The following is a 24,163-nucleotide window of genomic DNA, read 5'->3' as shown; positions in this document are numbered from 1 at the left end:
TACTTCACTGTTTTTCATCCGTAAAACGAAGAGAGCAATAAAAAGGGCTATGTAAGAATTTGCTATTATTATCATCAATAAAGAAATATTATTAACCACAAAGCTACAGTTATAAGCATTTAGATTACCCCTAACGCCTGAAACATTCACTTTTTTGTCCAAAAGACTTTCAAAGCAAAGGTAGCAGAGAATCTGGACATACCAGGAAAATTCATGCTCTGTCTTTGCAGATAGAGTCCCATATGCTGCATGACTGGCATGGGAGAAGTAATTAGAATCATAAGGGATAGTAAAGTATAAGTCAGGCAGGTTTACTTACATGACTGAATACACTTTCTATATTATGACTTTTCCACAYGAGTAACTTTTCTAAGATCCTCGCAAAAATGAAAGCAGGACACTATAATGCCACTTTTTTTTTTTTACATTAATCATAACTACCTGTGTTTACACAAGGTTGGTAAATTTGTATATAATTTATCAGTGTTTTAACCACAAATCTGAAACTTAAGTGATGTATTTCTGTACCAAAGCTGTAAAAGAACTGAACGATGTTCTAAGTGAGCATTCAATTTACTGAATTTACATTCAATGTACTGAATTGACACTCTGATCTGAAGTTATTTGTGGAAATCCTTAGAGAACACTTCTGAAAACCATAGACATTTGCAATCATGCCCCAGTTTTGGTTGTTGCCAGAAGCTTCAGTGAAATAGAAAGACCTCAGATTCAATTTTCTCTGAAATGCATGTTCACAATGAAAAGACAACTTGCCATCTAATGCTGCTGTGTCAAAACCAGAAACAAGTCCCATAAGAAAAATCTTATATTAAATCACTGATGCTCCAAGTTGATCAGCAGCATGTGAGAGAACATGCCTTCTGTCAGAAGGATAAAACAGGTGACAAAAAGAACAAAACTTCTTAAGAGTACTAATCAAGTATAATATTTTAAGTGTGCAGTGGTCAGTTAGAAAACACGCATAAAAGACAATGGATGACAGGATCCTTGCTATTATTAGCAATACCACTGTGGCTGCAGAAAGCTTACTATTACAAAAATTTTTACTGTTTGTATACCAGAGGTGAAGAGGATGAAAATATAACTAAAGAATGGATTAATCAGTTTGATTATGCAGAAAGTACTGCATATCAAGAACAGCTTGTATTCATCAGAAATAGTCTCTCATAACTAGGAGTTGTTAACTGTAGCTTACTTCACAGTAAGATTAGCTGTACCTAGTAAGTTGCCTGAAAACTGGTAAGTTAAGAGACTCAACCTAAAAATATAGCCACTATAAGCAGGAGGTCAGGTTTGGAGAAACATCAGGTGTTGTTCATGACGACAAAAGGAAAGCTCATCATAAATGCAGACAACTTGATGGACAAACTTTCCATAGATAAGCTAGACCTATAGATGAAGTTGAAAACAGTGGAATCAAAAGCAGCAAGTATCTCAAACTCCTTGAGTAGAACATCCTTGAACATCCTTGAAGGTAAGAGATGATACCAAAGAACAAGGTATGAATGAAAATGGTTTCTCAACCTGCAGAGTCAAGGCTCAAATAGATCTGCTTCCATCACATGCTTTCTTCATACAGTATCTAGGAGTAGGAAAAAAACCCAAAAAAACAAAAAAAACCAAACAAACAAACAAAAAAAACTTACCTACCAGAGTAAAGCAGCTAATATTTTCCTTTGGCCAAGACTCAGTTTATGCAGTTACATGTGGGAGAAGTTATCCAAAGCTATTTTGCCACTGTCTACTGCAAAGTCATTATCAGGCAAAATGCAACTTGCTTGAATACTGAACAGATCAGGACACACATATTTTAAGCGAATACCCAGAGAGAATGACAAATCCCTTTACTTCCAGAAGCCAGGAACAATCTCAGAACAAAATGGGCTGTTATCAACAAATGCACACCCTTGTGCATATGCTACTCTAACACAGAATGATACTGACAGACCTGAGGAGACAGTGAGCAGAAGAAACACTGCATCCCGTAAATGAAACTCCCTTCAAAGGAGCATAGCTCCAAAAGCTGTAAATTAATGCTGCAAAGCAGAGAACACTATCACAGAATTGCCTTTGCCAGACTACAGGGTTGGGAGAAGAGACCAGATCTGCTGCCTTAAAAATGCAAAAAGAGAATACCAAAGCTTTAATGCGTGAAGAAAAAAGAAAGATCTGGTATGGATGCTTGTTCGCTTACATACCAAAGTAATCCCAAGCTGGACTGGGTTCACTTTTCTGCTCCACAATGATGTATCAGTGAGCCAAGACTGTATAGGATACCTGCTCACTTTCAACTCCCCTGCAACAAAAATGTCTACTGTCAGTTCATTTAAAAAACACGTTAACTTGTTGCGTAAAGCAGAGAGTTGAGCATTAGAAAAGTACTGGCACAGTTATAAAGCCTTATTCCCTCAGCACAAGATGGATCACTGAACAACAAACAAGGCAAACTTGATGTACAGGAACAATTTAAAAAGCAGTTCCTGCTGGAACTTCTCCAGGTAGGTTACCTGTATGACAAATGGCAGGATTTTGGCCCACACACAGTCTCACTAACACTACACAGAGGCAATAGAACTTGTCTGGTCATTAGCAATACTGATGAGTTTTACAACATATGCAGACAGTCTAATGTATATTAGAAACACCAGTAAAAGGTCTAAGAGATGCAAGACGAGATCCAACAGAAGCATTCATTTCAAGAGTGTAGTGGTGAGCCACTGTGTCCAACAATGGAGAAATTATTCTGACAAGCCTCATAAACAAGTCATATCTCAAATTGTAGATCAAAGAATGAAAAGAAAAGCTCACAGATCACAGAGAAACTACATGGCAGAAGTTCTCTCTATTGCCTGTGAGTTCCTCTTCTTTTAAATAGGATCAGAGAAAACTATGAATAATCATCTCATGAAAAGATGCACATGCTTTATCTTGTGTATATTCTGTACTGTAAATAACAGATACAAAAATCTGGCACTGCTACACAGATATGTTCATGCTGTCTTAGGTTCAGCAATGCTCTCGTCCAAAGTATCAGAAAATTAGAATAAGGACAAGATTTAATGAAGTAAATGAAGTCTATAAACATGACAATTAAAATCATCATCACAGATTACACTACTTCAAGGAGTCACAATAATTAATTTTATACCAACAGTAGAGCTTTCAAAAAAATAATGGTTCTTTGTCCTATGCTAACACACTAACAGCTCACAGAAACAAACCTGCACATGTTCTTGACTCTCTTAAGTCTCTTAGGTGCTCACCCACTTGTCTTTGAATAATACATATCTTGGATATCCAATATTCTTATGATACCTCCATAATGTATTCAAGGCAGCAAAATTCTTGTGCACTAGTGACAGACTGCCACAACTGTACCTCTTCCTCAATCATTCAGCACATTCTAACATTTTCTTATATATAATTCAGCACGTATTAATACCCAACATCTAATGCCAGCTGCAAGTAGAAAAGTTAAGGTTGTGTCACAGCTTGACACGCTGTTTTTCTGTGGTTTATGTTTCATTGAACTCCAAACCGTTAAAGAACACAAACCACTCTGGATTAATGAAACGAATGCAACACTGCCTTAAATCAATGTTTTTAGTGTTTTGTTCAATTTCAATTTTCTATCCTCCAAAATCAAGAATTTTTAATGGCTTTTTGGAATTGTTTCCCAAATTAACTTCTTTCCCTTCTTCCTTTTTTGCAAGAATATCTTTTTTTTTTCTTTTTTTCTTTTTTAATGTCTATTAGTCTTCCCCACCAGTTTCATCGAACTTTATCTTATACTATGGAAACAGTTAGCAGAGCTTTGAAATTTATAGCATATATCCTCACAGCCAGAGACGGGTATTTCCATGATCAGATCAGATGAAATATTTCAGCATCTACCTTTCCTGACTACTCTATAGAAACTAGAAATAAAATATTTGACAGTTATGAAGTAACCTGCCTTTTGAAGGTGTTTCTTTCTAACACTTGGTGAACACTGACCTAAGCTCAGTACATAAGAATTTCCCTCTCCTTTGGAAAGGTTCTCATCCAATTCTGTGGCTGTTCTCATTACACATGAATATCTAATTCCTTTTACACTCCTGTATAGTCAATGACACCTTGTTGTTAAGTCTAGGTTAAATTATTTTCTTCCATCCTTAAAGAGAAAAAAAAAGAAAAAAAAAAAAGAAAAAGAATTCCTTTGCAATCCAATTGACTCCTGCATTCTGACGTGGTTTAGAGAACTCAAATATTTAACTGACACACTTTTGACTCTTCAATTATTCCTATAAGTAGGCTCACAAGCCACATGAAAGGGTCTCAGGTGCTATTCTAGCTTCATCAGGGAAGATCAAGCATATCTGATACTTCTACAGTTAAAAACCCAAAACCCTACAAACACAGCTTCCACAACATTGCAGATTTTTCCAAAGCCAAAATAAAAAACAAAAGCCTATTTTTCTTTGCAAGCAGTCATTAAAAAGTTAACCTTAGACAGGATACCTTTGTCATATAAATGATATCATTTTCAAAATCATTTCTAAGTATTTATAAGCGAGTAAGTCTGAATTTGTGCTACTTCAACAAGGACCACAAATTGTTTTTGTATTTATATTTTAAAGAGCCGGAAATATTAATTTAAAGAGCCGGAAATATTAATTTAAAGAGCCGGAAATATTAATTTAAAGAGCCGGAAATATTAATTTAATATTGTTAGTATTCAAAACAGGTAGAAGCAACAGTCTCTCTAGGTCTAGACAAGCTCAAGATTGAAGTGTTCTAATACTGCAAGAACTATTCATGTTTTCTGACTCTGGCCAAACTGAGCAAAAAAGCCTACTGGTGATTTTGGATGCATTAGATAATCACTGTACATCCCCATTCCTGTAACTCTGGATGCAGTCAAGAGCAAAAAACACTTAGTAAAGCACAGATCTTGGAATTTAAAATGTACAGACGCACACAGAAGTTCAGAAGAACCTAAATTTAAAGTGCAACTTTCTGGCCATCTGTCACTAAATTAATAAAAATAAACATTGAGTGTTGAAACGAAACTTACTCAGATACTTGTTCAGCAGTTGGGAAATCTACAGAAACTGAAAATAAAAAAAAGACTTAATTAAAAATATTTTAAAATTTGGAAATAGACAAGTACTCACTTTCAAGTATAAATGCACAAAATGTTCATGCAACTTTAAAAAGGTAACACAGACACATTCACATGTGTGTCTGTATTTATATATGTATGCACATTACATGAAAAAGACTATCTGCACTTACCTTTTTCTATAACAACTTGACAAGTATGAGTATTGTTTTCACTCAGATGCGTGGCCATGTTATCTAAGCCAGAAACATCAGTCAGGAAATCACAATTAAGACACACTACAGTCACACCGCTAGAGAAGAAAAAGTAAAAAGAAAGTATAAATACTACATGCTTATGAAATGTTTTTCCTTAATTCATAGCAGTAGGATAGACTATACGAGAAGAAAAACTCGTGCAACTTCAGAGAAATTGCGTCACAAAAAATATTCTTACCTTTTGAACCAAAAGCAGTGCCCAGAAATCCCAGGGCATCTCTGCAAAATGCCATACAAATAAAGAATGGCACTTCACACTAATTTATCTATAAAGTGTGAGTTTGTTTGTTTGTTTGTTTTCCCTTCATTTTGCACATTATGAATTACTGGAGAATAGAGAAAAGGACATCTTTTCAAATATTTGATAAAGAAGTTAAGAATTGTGGATAAATAGCAAACATTTGCCTCTGAAGAGAACACTGCCAATAGAAGAGCTAGTATTTTCATTTTTCTGCTCTGTYTCAACTGTGGAAAGCTAGAAATTCAAAAGGCTCTTATCTCATCTAACCAAATCAACTCACTAGCAGGAAGTAAGAATACGATGATACGTAAGTGATACAGGAAATTACCTTAGTTGTTCTGAATGTTTCTTATAGATCCAAAATCTTTTACTCGGACGAGCACTGTGAAAACTAAATAGAAGGAAACATTAGCACTTAAACTGATTTTCCCCGAGTACATTATTCCACACATCCCATACACTGTAAATAGTACTGTAATTTGCTTATGGCGAGACATGAAAATGAAAGGCTCATCCACTGACCTGCATTTTCAGAAACATTAGATTTTTGAAAGCTTATGTTTGCGAATCTCATCTCTAATTCAAAATACTGAAAAGTCACATCACTAAATTGAACTTCTAGTTACTTCAGTTTATGAAGAGGAAAAAAGTCTTGGCTGAAGAGGAAAAAAATGAAAGAATCCCCAGAACACCTAATGCTGCTTCTGCTGCTGAATTAGCATCAAGGAAACAGGAACAGATTGGCTATTCTTCTGCATGTTTTGATATGACATCATTCAGTGCATGGGCAACAGAAGAAAAAGCTTACCTTAGTTTCCCTTCTCCCATTCTGGAGGAAGTTTTCTTTTGTACAGAGCTAAGTAGAATAATTTTTTTTTAAAAAAAATCTAAATATGTAACCTGTAGGTTATATGCATAAAAACATGGAAACCATTTCAATCAAGAACTTATGAGCACTGACATCATTATGAATAAAGCAAYTGAAGAGTTCCAAAATGCCAAGACACTCTATATATCTATATGTATTTAAATATACAACTGTATACTGTTTTTTTCCCACAAGACTTTTGACTGGTTCAAGGCTCAGGATAACAAGCAGGTTTTCAGAATTTTATTTTACTCTCACTGCTATATCATCTGTGTCTAACTTATTGCACAGTATATTCCCATTGCTTTGAAAACATAAGCATTTGTTTCCTAAATGAAACAAATGAGCATGTTATGTTTGAGCATGTTATTTGAGACACCCCTTACACAGTACTCTGAGCACAGATTTCACTAGCAATAGATGCAGCTTTACATATTCAGCACTTCAATTTAGATAATGCCATAAATCTGAAATATAGAAAATAAGCAACACAATTAGTCATTTCTACTAAAGTTTGGCTGAAGTGATTGTGACAAATTCCACAGAGATTCTGAAGTAAAGACAAAATACTGCCTGAACCACAGAATTTTTAAGGCAGAACCATGGCATTGGTTTTAGGCCCTCATTATCAAGTGAAAATTCAAGTTTGCACATTTCCATGTCAGTCTCATGGCCCAGATCAAAACTCAGATARTACAAACACTTAACACAATTTATATGAAATTAAATAGTATTTTTTAAATTCAAAAAGGAGTTCTTACCTCATCATGTGATTCACATAGGCTTTGCTACAGCTAGTGTTATATCTGCATAAGCTACAATGGACGTAAGTGGGAAAGTGGCTTGCAAAATCTTTTATTTCCGAGAAACACTCGATACATTTGTGAGCTCCCAAACGATACCTAACAGTAACATAAGAATAGGTTAATAGTTAACATTTACACTTTAAGATGACATAACTATTTCAAATTTTTACTTTAAATCAGTAATAAGCTTGTTTTCTCTTTAATTATATCATCATTGTAATCTCAGCCATAAACTAACAGCTAATGTAAGCATCTGCTATCAGCCACTTCTGTAAACAAGATACTACACTAAGAACCTCCGATTATAGCTGCTACTTCTGTATTTATGCACTTTTCAAAAGAAGTGGTTCGTACATCGTGATACATAAAAAAGCCCGTGGTTCTCCCATCCCCTGCTGATATTCCCCACAGGTTTTTGCTGTATCTACAAATCAAAATGCAAAGTCTGCTCTTCCCCGATTTTGCTGGCTGTTTTCAGATGTCTCTGAAAGGGGTACATCTACACACACACACAACGTATACATGTACGCGCACACACACACACACACAAATATTAGCACTTTATTGAAAGGGTGCATCCATCATCTTTAACAAACACTACTACTAACCCATGTTATCAAATGAAATTATATTTTAGTAAACACCCACTAAATTATCAAAATAAGGATAGCATTCTCCCCTCAGCTTGCTCTTGCATTCTTGATTCTCTTGGTAGCTCTCCAAATCAAAGTGCCTCCTACGGCAGACAAACTTAAATAAAAGATTCAAGTAAAATCCTTACTCTGAAGGAGGAAAAAACTTTTCCCTCTATCAGAAAGCCTGAAAAAGAACACCTGGGCAGATGTATTCCCCTGCACAGGTCACTTTTGAACATAAAGCTGTCTGATGAGTCAGTATTTCAACAGTCTGTGGCTCTCTGTATAGAAAAATCTAAAATTTAGAGTAGAGAAACTTCCAGTTCTTCCATCATGTTGGTCTGCCACCAACTACGTTACAAGGAAAGCAGATTCAGAATTATAATCACAGTACCAGTATGTGAGAAATTTCTTTGAGTTTGTTTTTCCTGCAAAACTGAACTGTCAGATCTTCTGTATTGTAGTATTGTAAATCATTTAAAATAACGATCAGTTATTTATATTCAAAATACATTTAAAAAGATATTTTTAATGCTAATATTTTACCTCAGATTATGCAATGCTGTATTTGCAACTTTATTTTTTTTTTTGCTGCTGCTGCTGTTGGTCCATGCATTTTGCTTCCTGGGTATAGTTGATGGCTTCGATTTTGCTTTTGATTTATTTGCATTAGATTTATGATTTTTACTGCTTGTATTTTTAGCTTTAGGTGATAACTGAAATGTTGAAGTGCTTGTACTAACAGAAGATGTAGCAGATGATCCTGACTGAAGAGGTCCAACAGATGCTCGAATAGTAACCTAAAAGTATGAAATTAAAGATTGTTCTGTTCAGATTTAAGCTTTTTTTCAGTTCTCATTTCTCTTTGTCCCAAAGTTTGAATCACCTTAGGATTAAAATAAATATGCTGCATATAGCATAAGAAACTAGGCAGTAAAGCCTATTTTGAAAGATGTTTAATAAATCAATAAACAAACATTAAACAATGTTTAATAGTGCAAACATAACCTGAACAGCCCATTTCCAGCAAAACAAGAGCTTTAAGCATCCAATAGATTGATAAGAGTGGAGTGTTTTGTAAGACAGCTCTGCAACAGGCTACTACCTGCTTTCTTAAAGGCCTTTCTCCCCGCCCTAAACCGCCCACCTCACTGAGGAAAAGAAACAGAGGGTCAGGCCAACTAGCCCCACATGGAAGATACCATTAGTTTTTTGATTAAATGCAAGCGGTTTTTGGATTAAATAAAACCCCTGTTGTCTTATTGCCTCCTGACCAGCAAATCTACTTACTTCACATATTCTTGTCCCTCATTCTAGTGCCTCCCCCTCCACACACACACACACACACACACACACACACACACACACACACACACACACAGAGTGAAGGGCAAATTCCAATTCTTAACCTCTTGTTTGACCTTATCACACTCCCTTGCCTTGTCCTTTACTTCGGTTATCCAGTTCTTACCCACAGCATGACTTCTAATTATACTTCTTGTCTAAATTCATAGTTTTTATGGATTGCCTCAGCTTCTAAACCTGGTTCCAAACTCTTCAGTTTTGATGTTCAGTCAAATTCCAACATCAAAATTTTAAAATAAGAGTAAACTTTTTATTAGGTCTCCGAGCCTCTTAAAAATTGAAGCATTATCACAGAACACAGAATCAGTGCTTCACAGTCTGCCTTGTAACTCTATCAACATCAGCTTCAATGATTTTCCTTTCAAAGTACAATATGGCAATTCTACAGGAAATGAAGTATAAGGAGCTGATCAACATGTTGATTTTCTTCTTAATTTCAACTGAAAAAAAATCTTCACAATTTATTAAAACACTGTAGGAAAAAATTCCTGAAATCCACAGGGAAATCCTTGTCTAATTTGTTTCTCCCCAAGAAATAGAAGATTGAGTCAAGGATAACCTGAGTATTCCGAAGGGACCCCACTTTTCTTCACAACACAAACAGCAAACTGCTTGTTTTACTTCACAGTGCTGGAGCTAAGAAATCTTGGGGCACTCAGCTCTAAGCAGGATTACCTATAGGGAGGTAAGTCTGCACAAGTAGTCTACCCTACATGATTTTTGCCACTACCTTCCATGGGTTGAAAACGTTTCAGGAAAAGTGATACACAACCTGCAGACCAACAGCTAGACTACATGGTTTGCTCCTAGCACAAGACAAGACAAAAAAGGGGGGAAAAATTAACCCATAGCTCAAGAAACCAGCAGCCATGATTGGACTACTCTCAGTTATATCAACTGACAATTACGTATGTATGTACCTGGACGTGAGAGCATGAGAAAAGGCAGCAACAACACAGATGACCAGTAGAAAAGCATAACAAGCATGTCTAGCAAGTCTGGCAACAGGTAAGAAATTAAGTTGTTTTGGAGGTGGCAAAAATTTCAATGCTTTGAAAAAGAAGGGAAGAAAGCACTTATTTTGGTAGAGAAGAGTTCAGAAGAGAGGAATTTTTTTTTCTTTGCCCCTTTTAGTTCTTTTGTATGCCCACACACTTACCTTTGTTCCAGGAGGCAAACCTTCTAACTGCTTAGGTTTTCTAAATGTTCGATGATGCTGAGTCTTGTGATCCATTTTTTCTTTGCATGTCAAAAATTGCAGCCTGCATTTAGTGCAACGGTATATTCCTTTTTTCTTTCAGAAAGGAAAGAAAATCTATAGTAGGCATGAAAGTCAACAAAACTCCAACCTACTCTGTCTCAAGCAATGATCACCCATTTAAAAAAAAAAAAGATAAACTCCTAATTCTGTAAAATCCAAAATGGTGTAGGAATTAGAGAGACCATTTAAACACTTTAAAAGTGCAAGGCAGTACTATTACTGAGAAGAGAACTGATCAGGTTACCAGATTCATGAAGACACACTACTTAATAATCCTTTGTCTACTTGAACCAGCAAAAGGTTTGCTAATACTCTCAAAAAAGTAGAACACTACAACTTAATGAAGAAAAAAATAGCAAAGACATTCTTTCAAGTGTATTCAGAGATTTTTAAGTAAGAAACTGCTGTCATACAGCATACATGCAAAAATTCTAATGCAATTTACTTCAGACTTCAAAATAAGCAGTCAGAATTTTTTACTGTATCTTACTAACTGCTAACCATCATATAAATCAATTGAACATTTTTTTTTTTTTTAGAGGGAGATACGAGACACTTATATAGAGCAGATTTCTAGCATTAAGGAATGAAAACAGCTGCTTACCTGATGCCTCATGTAATGATGCATATATGGTGCTCCAATTTTAATTACTTTGAGACAAAATGGGCATAGCAAATGTTTTGTATTTTCATGAACCGTTCTGAAATGCGTTTCTACATCTGAAAAAGCTGAGGATCGGTAATTGCATACCTAAAACCAGAAGTTTGACCTTCTTGTTAAAAGTTTATTGATAGGAAAAACAGATTGAGGGGCAGGGAACAATCTAAATCAAAACCAATCACACTGAGATACCTGGCAAACATATGGCATTTCACCTGGCTTATGATTGTCCTTCATATGTTGCAAAAGAACTTGCTCTGTTTCAAAGGATAATTCACAGATTTTACAAATAGCTAGAAAAGTTAAAAAAAAAATTAGTTTGGGGGCAGAAGTGGATAAATTGTAATATACATATACACATAAAMTGTATCAATATAACACAACCCAATGATTATTCTGTTCTTGAACTCCCTGCATAACCTCAGAAAGCCCCAAGTGCAAGCCCTTTAAACAATAAAAATTCTTGCAATCAAGCTTCCAATTAAAGAAAAAAAGGTTTGAAAGATTTTTTTTCCCAGACATTGCTCCAAAGTAAGTTGAGTAACTGCTTAGCTCCTACATTAAATTTCAATATTATTGCTTTTAAAGTATAACCATTCACTACAACTTTATTCTCAAGTTACAAGCTGGCAAAAAAACAAAACACAAAAATCTAAAAAATTTTTGGACCGCAAGAAGATTGAATATGATACAGTCTAACTTACTAGATGACTCATAAGGCGTGTGTGTACTTTCAATGTGGCACTGCAGCTGGAAGGGGGTAGGAAACTGACGGTAACAGTGCTGACAGGTGGTGTGGCTTTCCCAACTTTCACTGCTCTGCTTCTCAAGCTCTAAGTGATGTTTCATGTGGTTCATAAACCTTTAAATAATAGTGAACAGGTGCAAAAAGCTACATTTTAACAAGTGTTATACATGAGAATGTCACAGGTAAGATGTAGAAGAAGCTTTAGAAACCCTGTAAGCACTTAATTTCAAAGTATCATAAGAGTCGGTGTTCATTAAAAAAAGCAAAGTTAAGCAAGCTTATGAGGCCAGAACTAATCTTTCAAAGTTCAAAGCAAAATATTGGCTACTATAAGAAACATACAACTTACCTGAAACACATTCCACAACTGAAGTATTTTATTATATTTTTTCAAGTTTGCTGCATCAAAGTTCTTGCCATGAAATACAGGGAAATTAGCAACAGCAACAACAAATTATATAAACTATTCACTTTTTGTACTTTTCTATGAATGTCTGAAAGCCACATTAGGGAGTAAGTATAACTTTGGTTCTGCTGGAAGCTATTAAGCAGCGTGACATTATCTGCAATGAGGACATTCATAGCTGCATCTGAACCTACCTCACAGGGTTCAAACAGCCTTCTTTGTATAAAGCACTTAAGAAAAGATGAATTATGAAGCAGTTATCAAAGAATGCCACTGAGCAGCTGGCAATCAGAACAGTACCTGGTGGTATGAAGTCAGCTACACCAGAAAAAAAAATGAATATCTGCATAGACAGACAAGAATCTACACAATGACTACAGCAGCACAGCAAGATTATGTTACTCCTAAAAGTTATCATCTTTCCTTCATTAACRTATGTCCACCTTTCTGTAGAAGGACCTATCTTAGCTGAGATGTCTTCCTCACAACTAGCAGTTGGCAGGTGAGAGCTAATTGCAGAACAGTAAGTTGCAACAAGGACAAGTCAGTTGCGCAGCCTACTACAGTTCACTTAACCATCCTATTTTGAATAGGCTTCATTTCAGTATAGTCACAGAAACAGTTAAACATACATCATGCTCCCAGAAAAAATGTATTTCTCAAAGTTATGACTTCAGAATTGAAAAACCAAAAAAGTATACAGCCTCTTACTCTGATAAGGAGAATAATCTCTTGATCAAGTTTCTAATATCATGCAGTTGCTTTAGAAAAACAAACAAACAAACAAAACAAAACAAAAAAAACCCAAACCACCACACCAATCCATACGCTAACTGAAAATATCCACATACTTCAGCAGAAGAAAGGAACTGACACTACCACTGCATACTGCTTTAACAGATCATTACTTCAATATTGTATTCAATCTTAACTCTTAAAGAGAACAGGAAATGAAGATGAATCACTTYGCAATTTTCTGAACTGAGGTCCAGAAACCTTCCATTAGAGCTAAGGACACACTATCTACTTTTTTGTACAAAAATGACTAAAATAATAAACCTTGGAAGAAAAATTCAGAATTTACATACGGAGGTTCTGCAAAATTAATATTGCTGAAAGTGGACTCTACAGAAATCCAAACAAAAATGACATGCTCATTTTAATAGCTTGCTCTAGAATATAGTGGCATGATAGCACCGATAGCTCCTATGCATACTGCTGAAATAGGAAAGAGTGGAAGAAAAATTCTCAGAAAAGAAAAAAGTATTCTCTAAAAACAACCTAGTACCTYATGCAGCAGCAGCTGATTTCATGGAGTTAGCAACTGCATTTTTGCGTAGTTTGTACATTTTGACATTGTTTTTACTACAGTCTAAAAATGACAAAACTTGCTGGTACTCTACTCCTCGCAATTCCTAAGATTTGCTAGAATTTTTGATTTGCTATATTATTATGACTGCTTTTCCTCTTAGGATCAGGGGGTTAGCTGAAGTATAAAGTTAATATATTATTAGAATCAAGGTGAATGAAAGCATCACCCAGAAAATACTGACAAAGTCAAGGAGTTATGGTAATAAAAATCTAAYTCATCAGCAAAGAGAGATCCCCAATGACAGGAAAATATGACCACAGGGTAAAAAATAAACTGAAGATTAAACAAAAGACTGATGTAATCATCTTCATGGAACACAATGCCAGAAATCACTTCCTCCAAAAGCCAAGTCAACAGTTCTGAACAATCCCAGGGTGAGAATCTGGATGGATGCATGGAGGATACAAGAATCAAAATCCATCTTCAGACAACTTTCAGTGGTTCACAAAAGACAAAGTATTTCTTTAAATGATTCAAAATAATGTTAACTATTGTAAAATAGTTTAATAAAGTATTTAAGTTTTGCATTAAACTTTCTGTGGACTGATTTCAAGAGACTGCAGGAAAGGCTCATTTGTAAAGTATTATGCATAGAAGAACGGGGGGAAAAAAACACTCTTAGCCCATGAACACTGTTTAATGTTTTTAAAGAGATTAATTGCAAGGAAGGAAATGCCACAGCCAACAGTAACTATAAAATCATGAAAGTAAACTCCTCCAAAGCCCAACAACGCACAGTATTTTCTGGCTGCTTATGAGACTAATTACTAGTACTTCTACTTAGGATTTATATATACTTCATGATTAATAGGAACTTTATTGTTTGCAGTTACAAGAAACTTGATTCATTTAATAATATATTTTTAGCATAAGGCTGTTCATTTTAACCTGCAGACTATATTCTTCAAAAGAATAGTCCATTTTTCAGTTTTACATTCTGCTACTTTAGCTTCACTTGAGTTCATGTAAGAAAGTACAATGACCTTAACTTCAAAGCAACAATGACACAAACTGGTCTCTCTACTAAAACAACTTATTGAGGCCTTTTGCTGCATTTGGAAGTAAAATTATTCAATCAAAAGGTCAGTTATTACATAAATAAGCCACCAACTATTACTCGTGAATTCCTGAAGAGATTTACACTCACATCTACTGATACTGTTATCAGTCCGGATAGCAAACTGTAAATCAGCTTTTGTTGCTCCTTCCAACTCTGAAGTCCTACAACTAGTCTTACTAAAACTGTACTATTTAAAAGCTACTAAAATTAGTACTCTAATCTGTAAAAAATTTAAGCTACAGATGTAAACAGTAAAAATGAATTTAATTTCTGTTCAATTAACCTGACATTACTAGTTTTCAATAAGCAAAACAAACAAAAACAACAAAACAAAAAATCTTTCTATTCCAAAGAGACAGTTTTGAATGCAGGAGCTATTCTTTTTGTTAACTTACAGCCCTTAGCAATAATAGAAAAAAGTTCAAATACCTTATGTTATTTTTAAGGACTTTCAGACAACTGAAGCACTTAAATGTTGTATGAGTCTTCTGCTCCTGTTGTACCTGCTGGATGTCACCTTCATGTTTCCCATAATAAAAGTCATTAACTAACATAATCAGTTTTCCTTTCTCAGATTCAGCAGTCTTGCTTGTTGCACTTGAACATTCCGTTTTGGCCATTCCCGGGAAAAAGTCATCTATCATATCTGGACAACAATACTGTGTGAAAAGGGGGAGGAGAAGAGAGAGAGAGAAAGAGAGGGAGAAAAGAAGATACCAGTCTCTCTTATTAAACTGCACCAGTAACAACAGCATTTTGAAAACTGAAGCCACCAGCTAAGTACAGCTGCATGTAAAATTCCATTCCAATTACTCTGAGAGTCTGACTTCATTCTTACTCACATACACCTTTTTTACAGTTACTGATCTTTAGTGTGATTTAGATAACAAAATACTGTATATTTTAAACACTTAAGAGGAATTATCCTTGTAAGACAAGTTTAAGTTACAAATCAGAGTATCAGTGTTGCCAAGTGGTGCCTTACTCATTAGAAAAATATATACTTGATTTAAATTTAATAATAAGAAAGAAACAGCTTTTCTACAAGAACATTGCTCACAAGCTAAATTTACTAAGAACTTCATGGGAAGTTTTATCTTTTATTTCTGTGGGGAGGACATTCACTGAAGACCACAGAAGTTTCTTTCAGTGTTAACAAAGAGTTCAGCACTTCAAAGTCACACAATTCATACTGTTCAAGCTTCTTCACCTAAAAAAAAAAAAACTTACATAATGCTTATAAACCTAACAGCTACAATATGAAACTTAATGCTTAAGTACCACCATGTAATTCACGTAGAATATGCTATGAAGTTTTCAATAGCTAATAAAATTAGAATGTTTCACAGGACAGATCTTTCTCCTGCTGAATAAAGTTTCATACTGTACATGCCTAATTCTGTGATTCTTCTAGCAAGGAGTTCATTTTCTACTGTGGAAGACTGACTCAGCATATTTATCCTATATGACTAAGTAAGATTTTAATCAAATAAAACTGAATTAGTCTGTTTCTTTAATGCTATCTTTCATTTAGCTAAGGCACTCAGTGCAAAAGCTATTCTCTACCAATAATGACTAGAGAAAAATACCATTTTTTTTCCAAATTTTGTATGTGTTTCTCACTTGAAGTTGAAGGAGGACAGCAGCTACCATTTAGGTGTCTTGAGCCTACTAAACCAGAATGACCTGTGTTAACAGTAACTTAAGAGGCTCACAGATTTCAATTCCACAGGAGTTCCTATTCTTTTTTGTATGAGCTATTCACACTGCACACGAAGTTCAATGCCTTCCCTCCTCCCCCTGAAATGGGATATATATGCCTAAAAATTGCAYGAGTCTTTGCCAAGTAATTAAAATACATTTTTGGAGACTAGAAATAACAACAAGTACTTCCATAGGCAGAATAAGTGATGCTTAGTTTCTGAAAGATTTGCTTCTCACAATGTTTCAAGTATGCACTACAATTTTTTTCTTTCTGCTGAATAACTTTCTTTAGCCACCAAATGATCTACGAAGGAAAAGAAACAAATTTATACTGAAGTCTTTGTCTCAGTAGCAACCAGATAGATGTGGATCAGCTGACTGTCTATTACCTTTGAACCTGTAGGCACTTACCTTCATCAGATTCACCTGAAACTGGCAAGGGGTTCTAAAAGTCACTGCTGTGGCAGAGATAAATCATACACAGACAGCAAATATACCCCATTTAATTTGAAAAATAATGCAAAAAAAGCAGGTAAAATTTGTACCTCCTCTCCTTCATTCTTCCTCTCTGTAAGACAGAGCATTTGGACCCAGGCCGATCAATAGCCAAAAGGCAAAACATCTTCATGCCAAAACACATCACTCTTTSATAAGCAAAGAGAAGCCCACAGAATTTTCTCATCATGCTTATCAGCCCCCAAAATATTTTACCTTCATATGATTCTTTAAAGGATCCATAAGATTGAAGTGAATATTGCACTTTGGACAAGCTCGTGGAAAGGGTCCTCCGTTTTTGATGCTGCTTGATGCAGTATTTGTACCTGTAAAAAGATAAAGTACATTAAAATTYAGAATCCATAAGCAGAATAAGAACTGATTTACTCTTAGTGTTCTAGTAAAACATACTATTTAAAATGAAATCTATTATGGCTCATGTGGTAGAGGTAGCCAAACCCAAGGTTTTACAACCATTTTCTAGGTACTGTTTCCAAACTCAGTTTATCTTTTTTGCCTATGAAGAGACATATGCCTATAAACAACTTCAACAGAACTTTAGCATCAAAAGAAAAAGTGTGAGGAGGTAAAGGGAGCACCACAGACAAATACAAAGTGTTAATTCTGTCTTCCCCCAGCCTAAGACAAATCTACTGATTTTAAAGAGCTTTAATCATCAGAGCAACATCCGAAAGTTATTTTATGCCATGAGCTGATCATCATCACAACAGGGTTCAGAATAACTGGTTTTGGAAAGGAATTTCACTGTACAGTTCTCAATGATGAGAATATGTCTCTGGCCAGTAGCTGGAACCTAAGCCTGTTCAGTCACATCATCCCTGTTSAGCAAAAGTGTCTTTGGAAAATCTGAAGAATAGATCCTCTAAATAATTACTACCAGTAATGAAAGCAAGTATATTTTTCTTATCAACATGAGATGATTAATACCTAGTTTTGGGGGAGACGCACCTAATTTGCATTAGCTCAAACTTTAATGAGCAGGCCTAGGCTGCTGGTTTTCTCCAAACCTCTCCCTCCTCCTGCCCCCCCCCCCAAAAAAAAAAAGAAAAAAAAGCATGAGAGAAAGAGCTACTTTTGCAGATGAAGTTCAGATGAAGTTCTCTTGCATTTAAGAGTCATCCAGAAATCTGGAGGACTTCAGGCTAGGTAAGTAATTTAGAAAAAAAGGCAGATTAAACACAGACAGAATTAAGTAACATCTCAATCATAGGGTCAGTTGTACCCTGCCAGGCTATGAACAAATGTGAAGAAAAAACAATATGCAAGTACATCTGCTTTATAACAAGTGAATGAGTAAGCATATCAGTGAAGAGACGACCATGTGACTACCTCAGATTTTGTCACAAAAAAAAAAAGAAAGTTGCATGTAGTCCATGAGGTAGATGTGGATCAAATGGTATTTTTACTTGAGGATAATATTATTGCCAAGAATTATAGCTGAGYGGAAAGCCCTTCACATGAGCAGTTGACCATGCAAGACAGACTTCACAACAGTGCTCAAGTCTTTGCTATTACAGTTTGTAAAACATTTTGGTTAAGCCAAGCTTAGTCTGAAGAAAATAGGTTCTGCAACAAGATCTAATGTTCTGTGATGCCTCAGTGATAGATTCTGTGACAGATTTAAAAAGTACGTTAGCAATGGGACTGCTTAGAAAAACCTCACAAAAATCAAGTTCTCAGTGAACATCATCTATTCCTTTGTTACTGAATTTAACATGAAATTCTGGCTCTTTTCTGTATTATAGGCTGCAACATAATGTCTATTTTGCCCAGCACAGGCTAAGGCAAATTCTCTTGCTGCAATATTCAGTTTTATAACTACTTCTTGCTGGTTGCTAAGGAGTCGTCTAATGGGAGAACAGCTGCAGACAAGAAATGCAAGAAAACAAAATATGACGTGATTCCTAGCAATGAAGTCAACACTCTGCAGGTAGCTTCTTATTTCAGTATTATGTGAGAGTGTCACAAGCATCCCAAAATCAAGAATAAATCCTTGGAACACATCTTTTGGCTCAGGAGGAAAATGCCCTCAATTTTTTTTTTTTTTTTTTTTTTTTTTTTTTAAGTATTGAAACAGTTAGACTATCTCTTTTCATGTAGGGATGGAAAAAATCTTTCAAAGAGCCTCCTGATCATCAAATCTCCCTCCTCCCTCCCATTACTATTTTCAACCACATCAAAAACATTGCAGTAAAAGAAAGGAGAGACAGCAAAACACACTTTGCAAAAAGACAGCATCACAGAGTAAGTTAGGTTGGAAGGGACCTGTGGAGGTGTTACTGTCCAACCTTCCACTCAAAGCAAGTCCAGTTTGATCAGGATCCTCATGGCCATGTCCCGTTAACTTCTTCATTATCTTCAAGGATGGAGATTCCACAAATTCTCTGGGCTCCTGTTCCGTTTTCATCACCCTTCAAATGATTTTTTTCCCCCGTTATTTCAGAGAGTAGTTGGTAAGTTCTGCAGTCTCAGAATTCTTGCAACCTTTTTTTTTTTGGGGGGGGGTGTTTTTGAAAGCATCAGCTCTAGTCAATTCTTTGCTACAGAAAGTCTGAACTAAATACAACGAATCCAAGAGCATTTATTTTTGAATGTCTGTATCATCACAGCTTCTGAACAAGTTAACAACTCTATTTTATAGGGGTACACATAGCTAAACAATCAAGATTTAAGTTTGAATATACAAAACTGTTGAGCATATTAATTTATAAAGTTATATAGATTCTTGTGTAGACTTCTGATGAATAATAAAAAAGCAGAGTTATTAATTTACATTGCCTTAATGGCATTAATAATTCTGATCAACTTAAACATTGCATGAATGTTAGCTTTTTCCATGAAACAGATGCATGGATTGACAGCTAGACCATTTCATCTACCCTACCTTTTGAAGATGTTATTTTGTGATGGAGCTACTGCAGGAAAGTTAACTGTAGGTGAAACACTGGAATTGCTTCCAGCACCAACCGCATTAGGCTCGGCCTTTTTTGGAGTTACACTGCTGCCTTCAGAAGTAGCAGGATGCTTAGATACAAAAACACTCTCATTCCAACCTACAGTGGTTTAAAGAACCTCAGGGCTTTTTTTCCTACTTCCAAATTACAAATATATTACTGATACTTATACTTTAAAGGATGGCCAAGTCTAAATAATGCAATTAAGATCTCCTTCATATAATGAACTATTCAGAAGCTAACTATAACCAACTCAGATGGTAAAAGGAAAAAGGCACTGCAYCTTCTCCTGAGAGCCACTAATCATACTATGACTATCTGAAAAAGGTCTACATTTTCATTCATATTCTTTGGCCTGCCTTTCATGTCTTGACTGTTACTTATCTCAGACAAGATTATTTCACAGTAAAAGCTAAGCAGCAGTTTTCTGCAATGCCAACTATTTGGATTTACTTCTGTCCTTCTGATGAAAACATCTCTCATCCTATCTTTTTTTTCAGTCTTATTCTCAAGCTGTTTTAGTTTCTTTTGTATTTAGCTCTGCAGAATATCTGAGACTTCAGTTTGTACTAAAACATTACACAAAATGAAACCAGCACTGTGATTTCTAATGACCTGTCACAGCATGGGCATTTGCTCTTTTCTGAAAGGGAGTTAGTTTTTGTTAAGAAAATAAGAACAATAAATGAAATATTAAAAAAAGAACTCAAATTCACACAGATTCAGTGCCTGATAAACAAGCCTGGTTATATTTTCCTCCATCTCGTCCTGAAACCAACATCTCTTGTCACTGTAAGATTACCCTTGTTTTGAAAAAACATCCAGTCAATTTATCTCAATAGAGATCAATCGTTAAATAGACCTGAGAAAGCAGAGCTGCATGTCAGTAAGTCTTAAACACCAGCACGAGCCTTGTAAACTTCTTACAATCACAGATCACATATAGCAAGACTAGGGTAAATGATGAGGAGGAGTGGACTCACAGAAAATTATTTCTGCACGCAAAGATCTGAACTAAGGAAGTTCTTGTACATTCCCCTCCTAACTGTCTAGCTGTTCCAATGACTTCTTTGAGCCTAAAGAACTTAACTGTATCATCAGAAGTCTTGCTAACAATCACAGATAACTTGTGTCACACAAAACTGTTCTTCTCAGAAAAAGCAAATCAAAACCAGTGACAAAGATGACCTCCTCCATAGCTGTGTTTACTCAATGATAACCTGTATCTAGCAAACAGTCTGGATAGAGGGTCCACAGAGGCAAAGAACCCCAGCATAGAATACTGATATTTGAGCACCTGAAGAGTTTAACCACATTATGCCTCATGGTTATATACTTATGTAACCATCTTTAAGCTTTCCTTTGGAGCATACCTTTCAGTAACATCCACAACTTTTCTGACAAAAATGAACATATTAAACTCAAATTTTTCATTCAGTTTGTACATTATTTACCTAAGATAATTAACACTTTCACAAAATAAACAAGTTATTCATTAGGCAATACTACTTCCTAGTGTTTTTATTTACTTACTAATAAGTAAAATTAGTTTAGAGTTAGGTTAATACACTGCCAGGTATATGAGCTAGTTATATTGGCACTTGTGTCTATTAGTGAAGATTTTGTACAGTTGGTATGACTTTAACATTCTGTATCACTATTTGACGCTATTTGAGCATCAGGCCATCAACTCACAGCATGCACTGTTGTGTGCTTAACTATTACATGTAACTGAGTAATGGACACAGGGGAAAGACAAGGTCTGATTTTACAGGCATCTTCTATAAAATACCTTATTTTACTCTAGAAGAACTTATGCTTAAAAAAAGTCATTTTCCCCAAATATCAACATAATTGGTAATATTTTCCATTATAAAAGCTATTTCTGACTGTGACAATAAAAAATGTTTTGGGCAATATTTTACATATTTATAAAGGTGAGCAGTCGTACCTCAGTGCATAGAACTAATTTTCTAATAAGTTTCCTCTTTCAGAAGAGTTACCACAGAAGTAGTAGAGCGTATGTACTTTTGCATTTTAATTCTATTGCTTGTTCATTAAAAGAGCATTTGAACGCATGTTTAAAAGAAGAACAATCAAAATAATTCTAGGTATTGTTTAATACCTACTAATACAAAGCATTTCCACATCTCAGAGCCAAGGAATTTTAACAAGACAAAAGCCATCATACATGTGTCTGGATTTTTCAGATTTGTGTGTGCTATGTGCTTAACAGGTTTTAGTCATCACATCTAAAGAAATTAAGCTAAGCACCTGCTGCAAATCCAGCTGAAGGAGACTATGATCCTTAATTTTGACAAAGGATTAAGCACAAGTTTGAAGAGGGCATTCAAAGTGCTCTCTTGAACTTCAAAATGTAATTACCAAGAGGTTTGCAAAGTTGGAAGTGTCTTACATAGTCTGAAAAGACAGTTATTTTTTATGCCAATAAATAAATATACTGGTGCATCATCCACTGCTATTTCTATTTAGTCTTGCTTTTTTCCTTCAAAAAAAAGTCAGCTTGCATTGGCTAAAATGAATTATTTGTGATTTGCACCAACATGAAATGTGAATTAAGAACACAGATTTCACTCTGGATTATGTATTATTAATGAAAAACCTTAAAAGGGTTGTATCAGTCAATCAGCAAATAAAAGAATGTTTCGTAAGATTTTCTTTTCCATTGGATTACAGTATTTGATAAACAAAAAGATCTGTTARAAGACCTGATAAAATCTGTTTTAGGATGAAAGACAATTCATAATATTGTAGGCTATATCTTTCTTAGCAGCTTTGTTTTACTAATTGGACTTAACAACTTTATTAAATTTTGTTATTAACATGAAGATTCTCTCTACTACAAAATATCCCTCAAATCAGGATAATTTATAACTTTCTAGAGTTCTGACAATCTGAAATTTCCAACAGAAGTTCCAGATCTATTTAACTATTCAGTATTTCAGCAAATATTCAGTATGCTACTGTCATCTGTTTGGGAACTAATTTTGATTTTTTCCTTGATGACTGCTCAGAACTGCTATGTCATGCCAGTTTTGCCAATGAAATATTCTTGAAGAGCCTGCTGGTCAGAGGATTCAGGAGAGCACAGTCATGTTTTAATGATGCATCTTTCCACTAAAATGTCTCTCTAAATTGGTGCCTGGACACACAAATTTCCTCAGATCACTGATGTTTCAGACTAGTTTGCCCAATGCCCTATCCAGTAGGCTGCACAGCTGAAACTATCAGAGACTCCAGGTACTCAGGAGCTTTGAAAAAAAGCAACAACAAAGGAAAAAAAAAAAAAAAAGTGCTTGGTTTTACAGTCTTTACTCTTAAGGAGTCTATCACCTCCCACTTCATGCTACCAGTGAATATTTTGGATATTTTGGTAGGGATTTTGTAGGTATCATGAAACAGTTGGCTACAACTGCATGTGCAGTATCATTATGCATGATACGTACAGTAGATTCAAGAAGAGCCAAAGTGCACTGGACGTGTTACCACCTTACCTGAAGCTTTCTCATTGCTGTAAAATCCTTCATGGCATTATGGGCATCTGTGCCAACTGGGTGCAACTTTGGAACGATGGCAAAAGACATTAGACAGGGTAATAGAGAACAGAAGTGGTAAGAAATCTGGTAACAGCCAAATCAAATTAGGAAAATAGGGATCTGAACACCAAAAATTCTCAGGCCACTAGTGCCATATCCCTTGCCAGCATTTTCTAAGAATCTAGTGCCATGACTGCACATATACAGTACACTCGACTCTGGATAACACAGAACAGTTCTTCTGCTGGTTACAACATTTCCTGATTCTCCAAGTGGGTAAAATTTATGGGACAACCACCCCAAAACAGTCTCAGAAAGCAAGCAGTGTACATCCCCAGTGCCCATTAAACCTGCAAGTAAGATGGAGTTACCAATGTTTTCAACCTCTTACCTCTATTCAAGAGCCTAACAAAATGGTTGGCTAATGTCCAGCTATCAACAGACTCATGCAAAAATAATTTTTCTTTAATGACTTCAAATACAGAATTTAAATTGTCCTGCAGAGTATCACAAGCCACTTCCCAAAAGGATTCTGCTTTAAATAGCATATTCCACAACATGTTGTGCCCACAGTGCTGCACATGAGTTAAAAGCATAACACTAACACCAGCAAGCAGGCACTGGAAA

The 24,163-nt window shown here is 35.4% G+C and overlaps 1 protein-coding gene across 2 annotated transcripts in view; it reads right to left on the bottom strand.

Moving 5' to 3' along the window:
- Positions 1 to 24,163, bottom strand: part of ZNF280D (zinc finger protein 280D) — a 45,536-nt gene that overhangs the window by 9,271 nt on the left and 12,102 nt on the right. For both annotated transcript variants that reach the window (XM_085303360.1, XM_085303361.1), the window contains 11 exons: positions 17,221 to 17,330; positions 15,235 to 15,464; positions 11,924 to 12,081; positions 11,412 to 11,512; positions 11,163 to 11,309; positions 10,457 to 10,591; positions 8,479 to 8,732; positions 7,253 to 7,393; positions 5,952 to 6,014; positions 5,299 to 5,417; positions 5,078 to 5,114 (listed from right to left, as the gene is read on the bottom strand). In XM_085303360.1, coding sequence (XP_085159486.1) covers positions 5,078 to 5,114; positions 5,299 to 5,417; positions 5,952 to 6,014; positions 7,253 to 7,393; positions 8,479 to 8,732; positions 10,457 to 10,591; positions 11,163 to 11,309; positions 11,412 to 11,512; positions 11,924 to 12,081; positions 15,235 to 15,464; positions 17,221 to 17,330 — 1,495 coding nt within the window. The remainder of the gene's footprint in view (positions 1 to 5,077; positions 5,115 to 5,298; positions 5,418 to 5,951; positions 6,015 to 7,252; positions 7,394 to 8,478; positions 8,733 to 10,456; positions 10,592 to 11,162; positions 11,310 to 11,411; positions 11,513 to 11,923; positions 12,082 to 15,234; positions 15,465 to 17,220; positions 17,331 to 24,163) is intronic.

The sequence above is a fragment of the Rhea americana genome, unplaced genomic scaffold (assembly GCF_003343005.1).
Source record: "Rhea americana isolate MKP2758 unplaced genomic scaffold, rheAme1 scaffold_2, whole genome shotgun sequence".
Lineage (NCBI taxonomy): Eukaryota > Metazoa > Chordata > Aves > Rheiformes > Rheidae > Rhea > Rhea americana.
The sequence above is the reverse complement of the archived record's forward strand: the minus strand, read 5'-3'. Positions and strand labels throughout refer to the sequence as shown.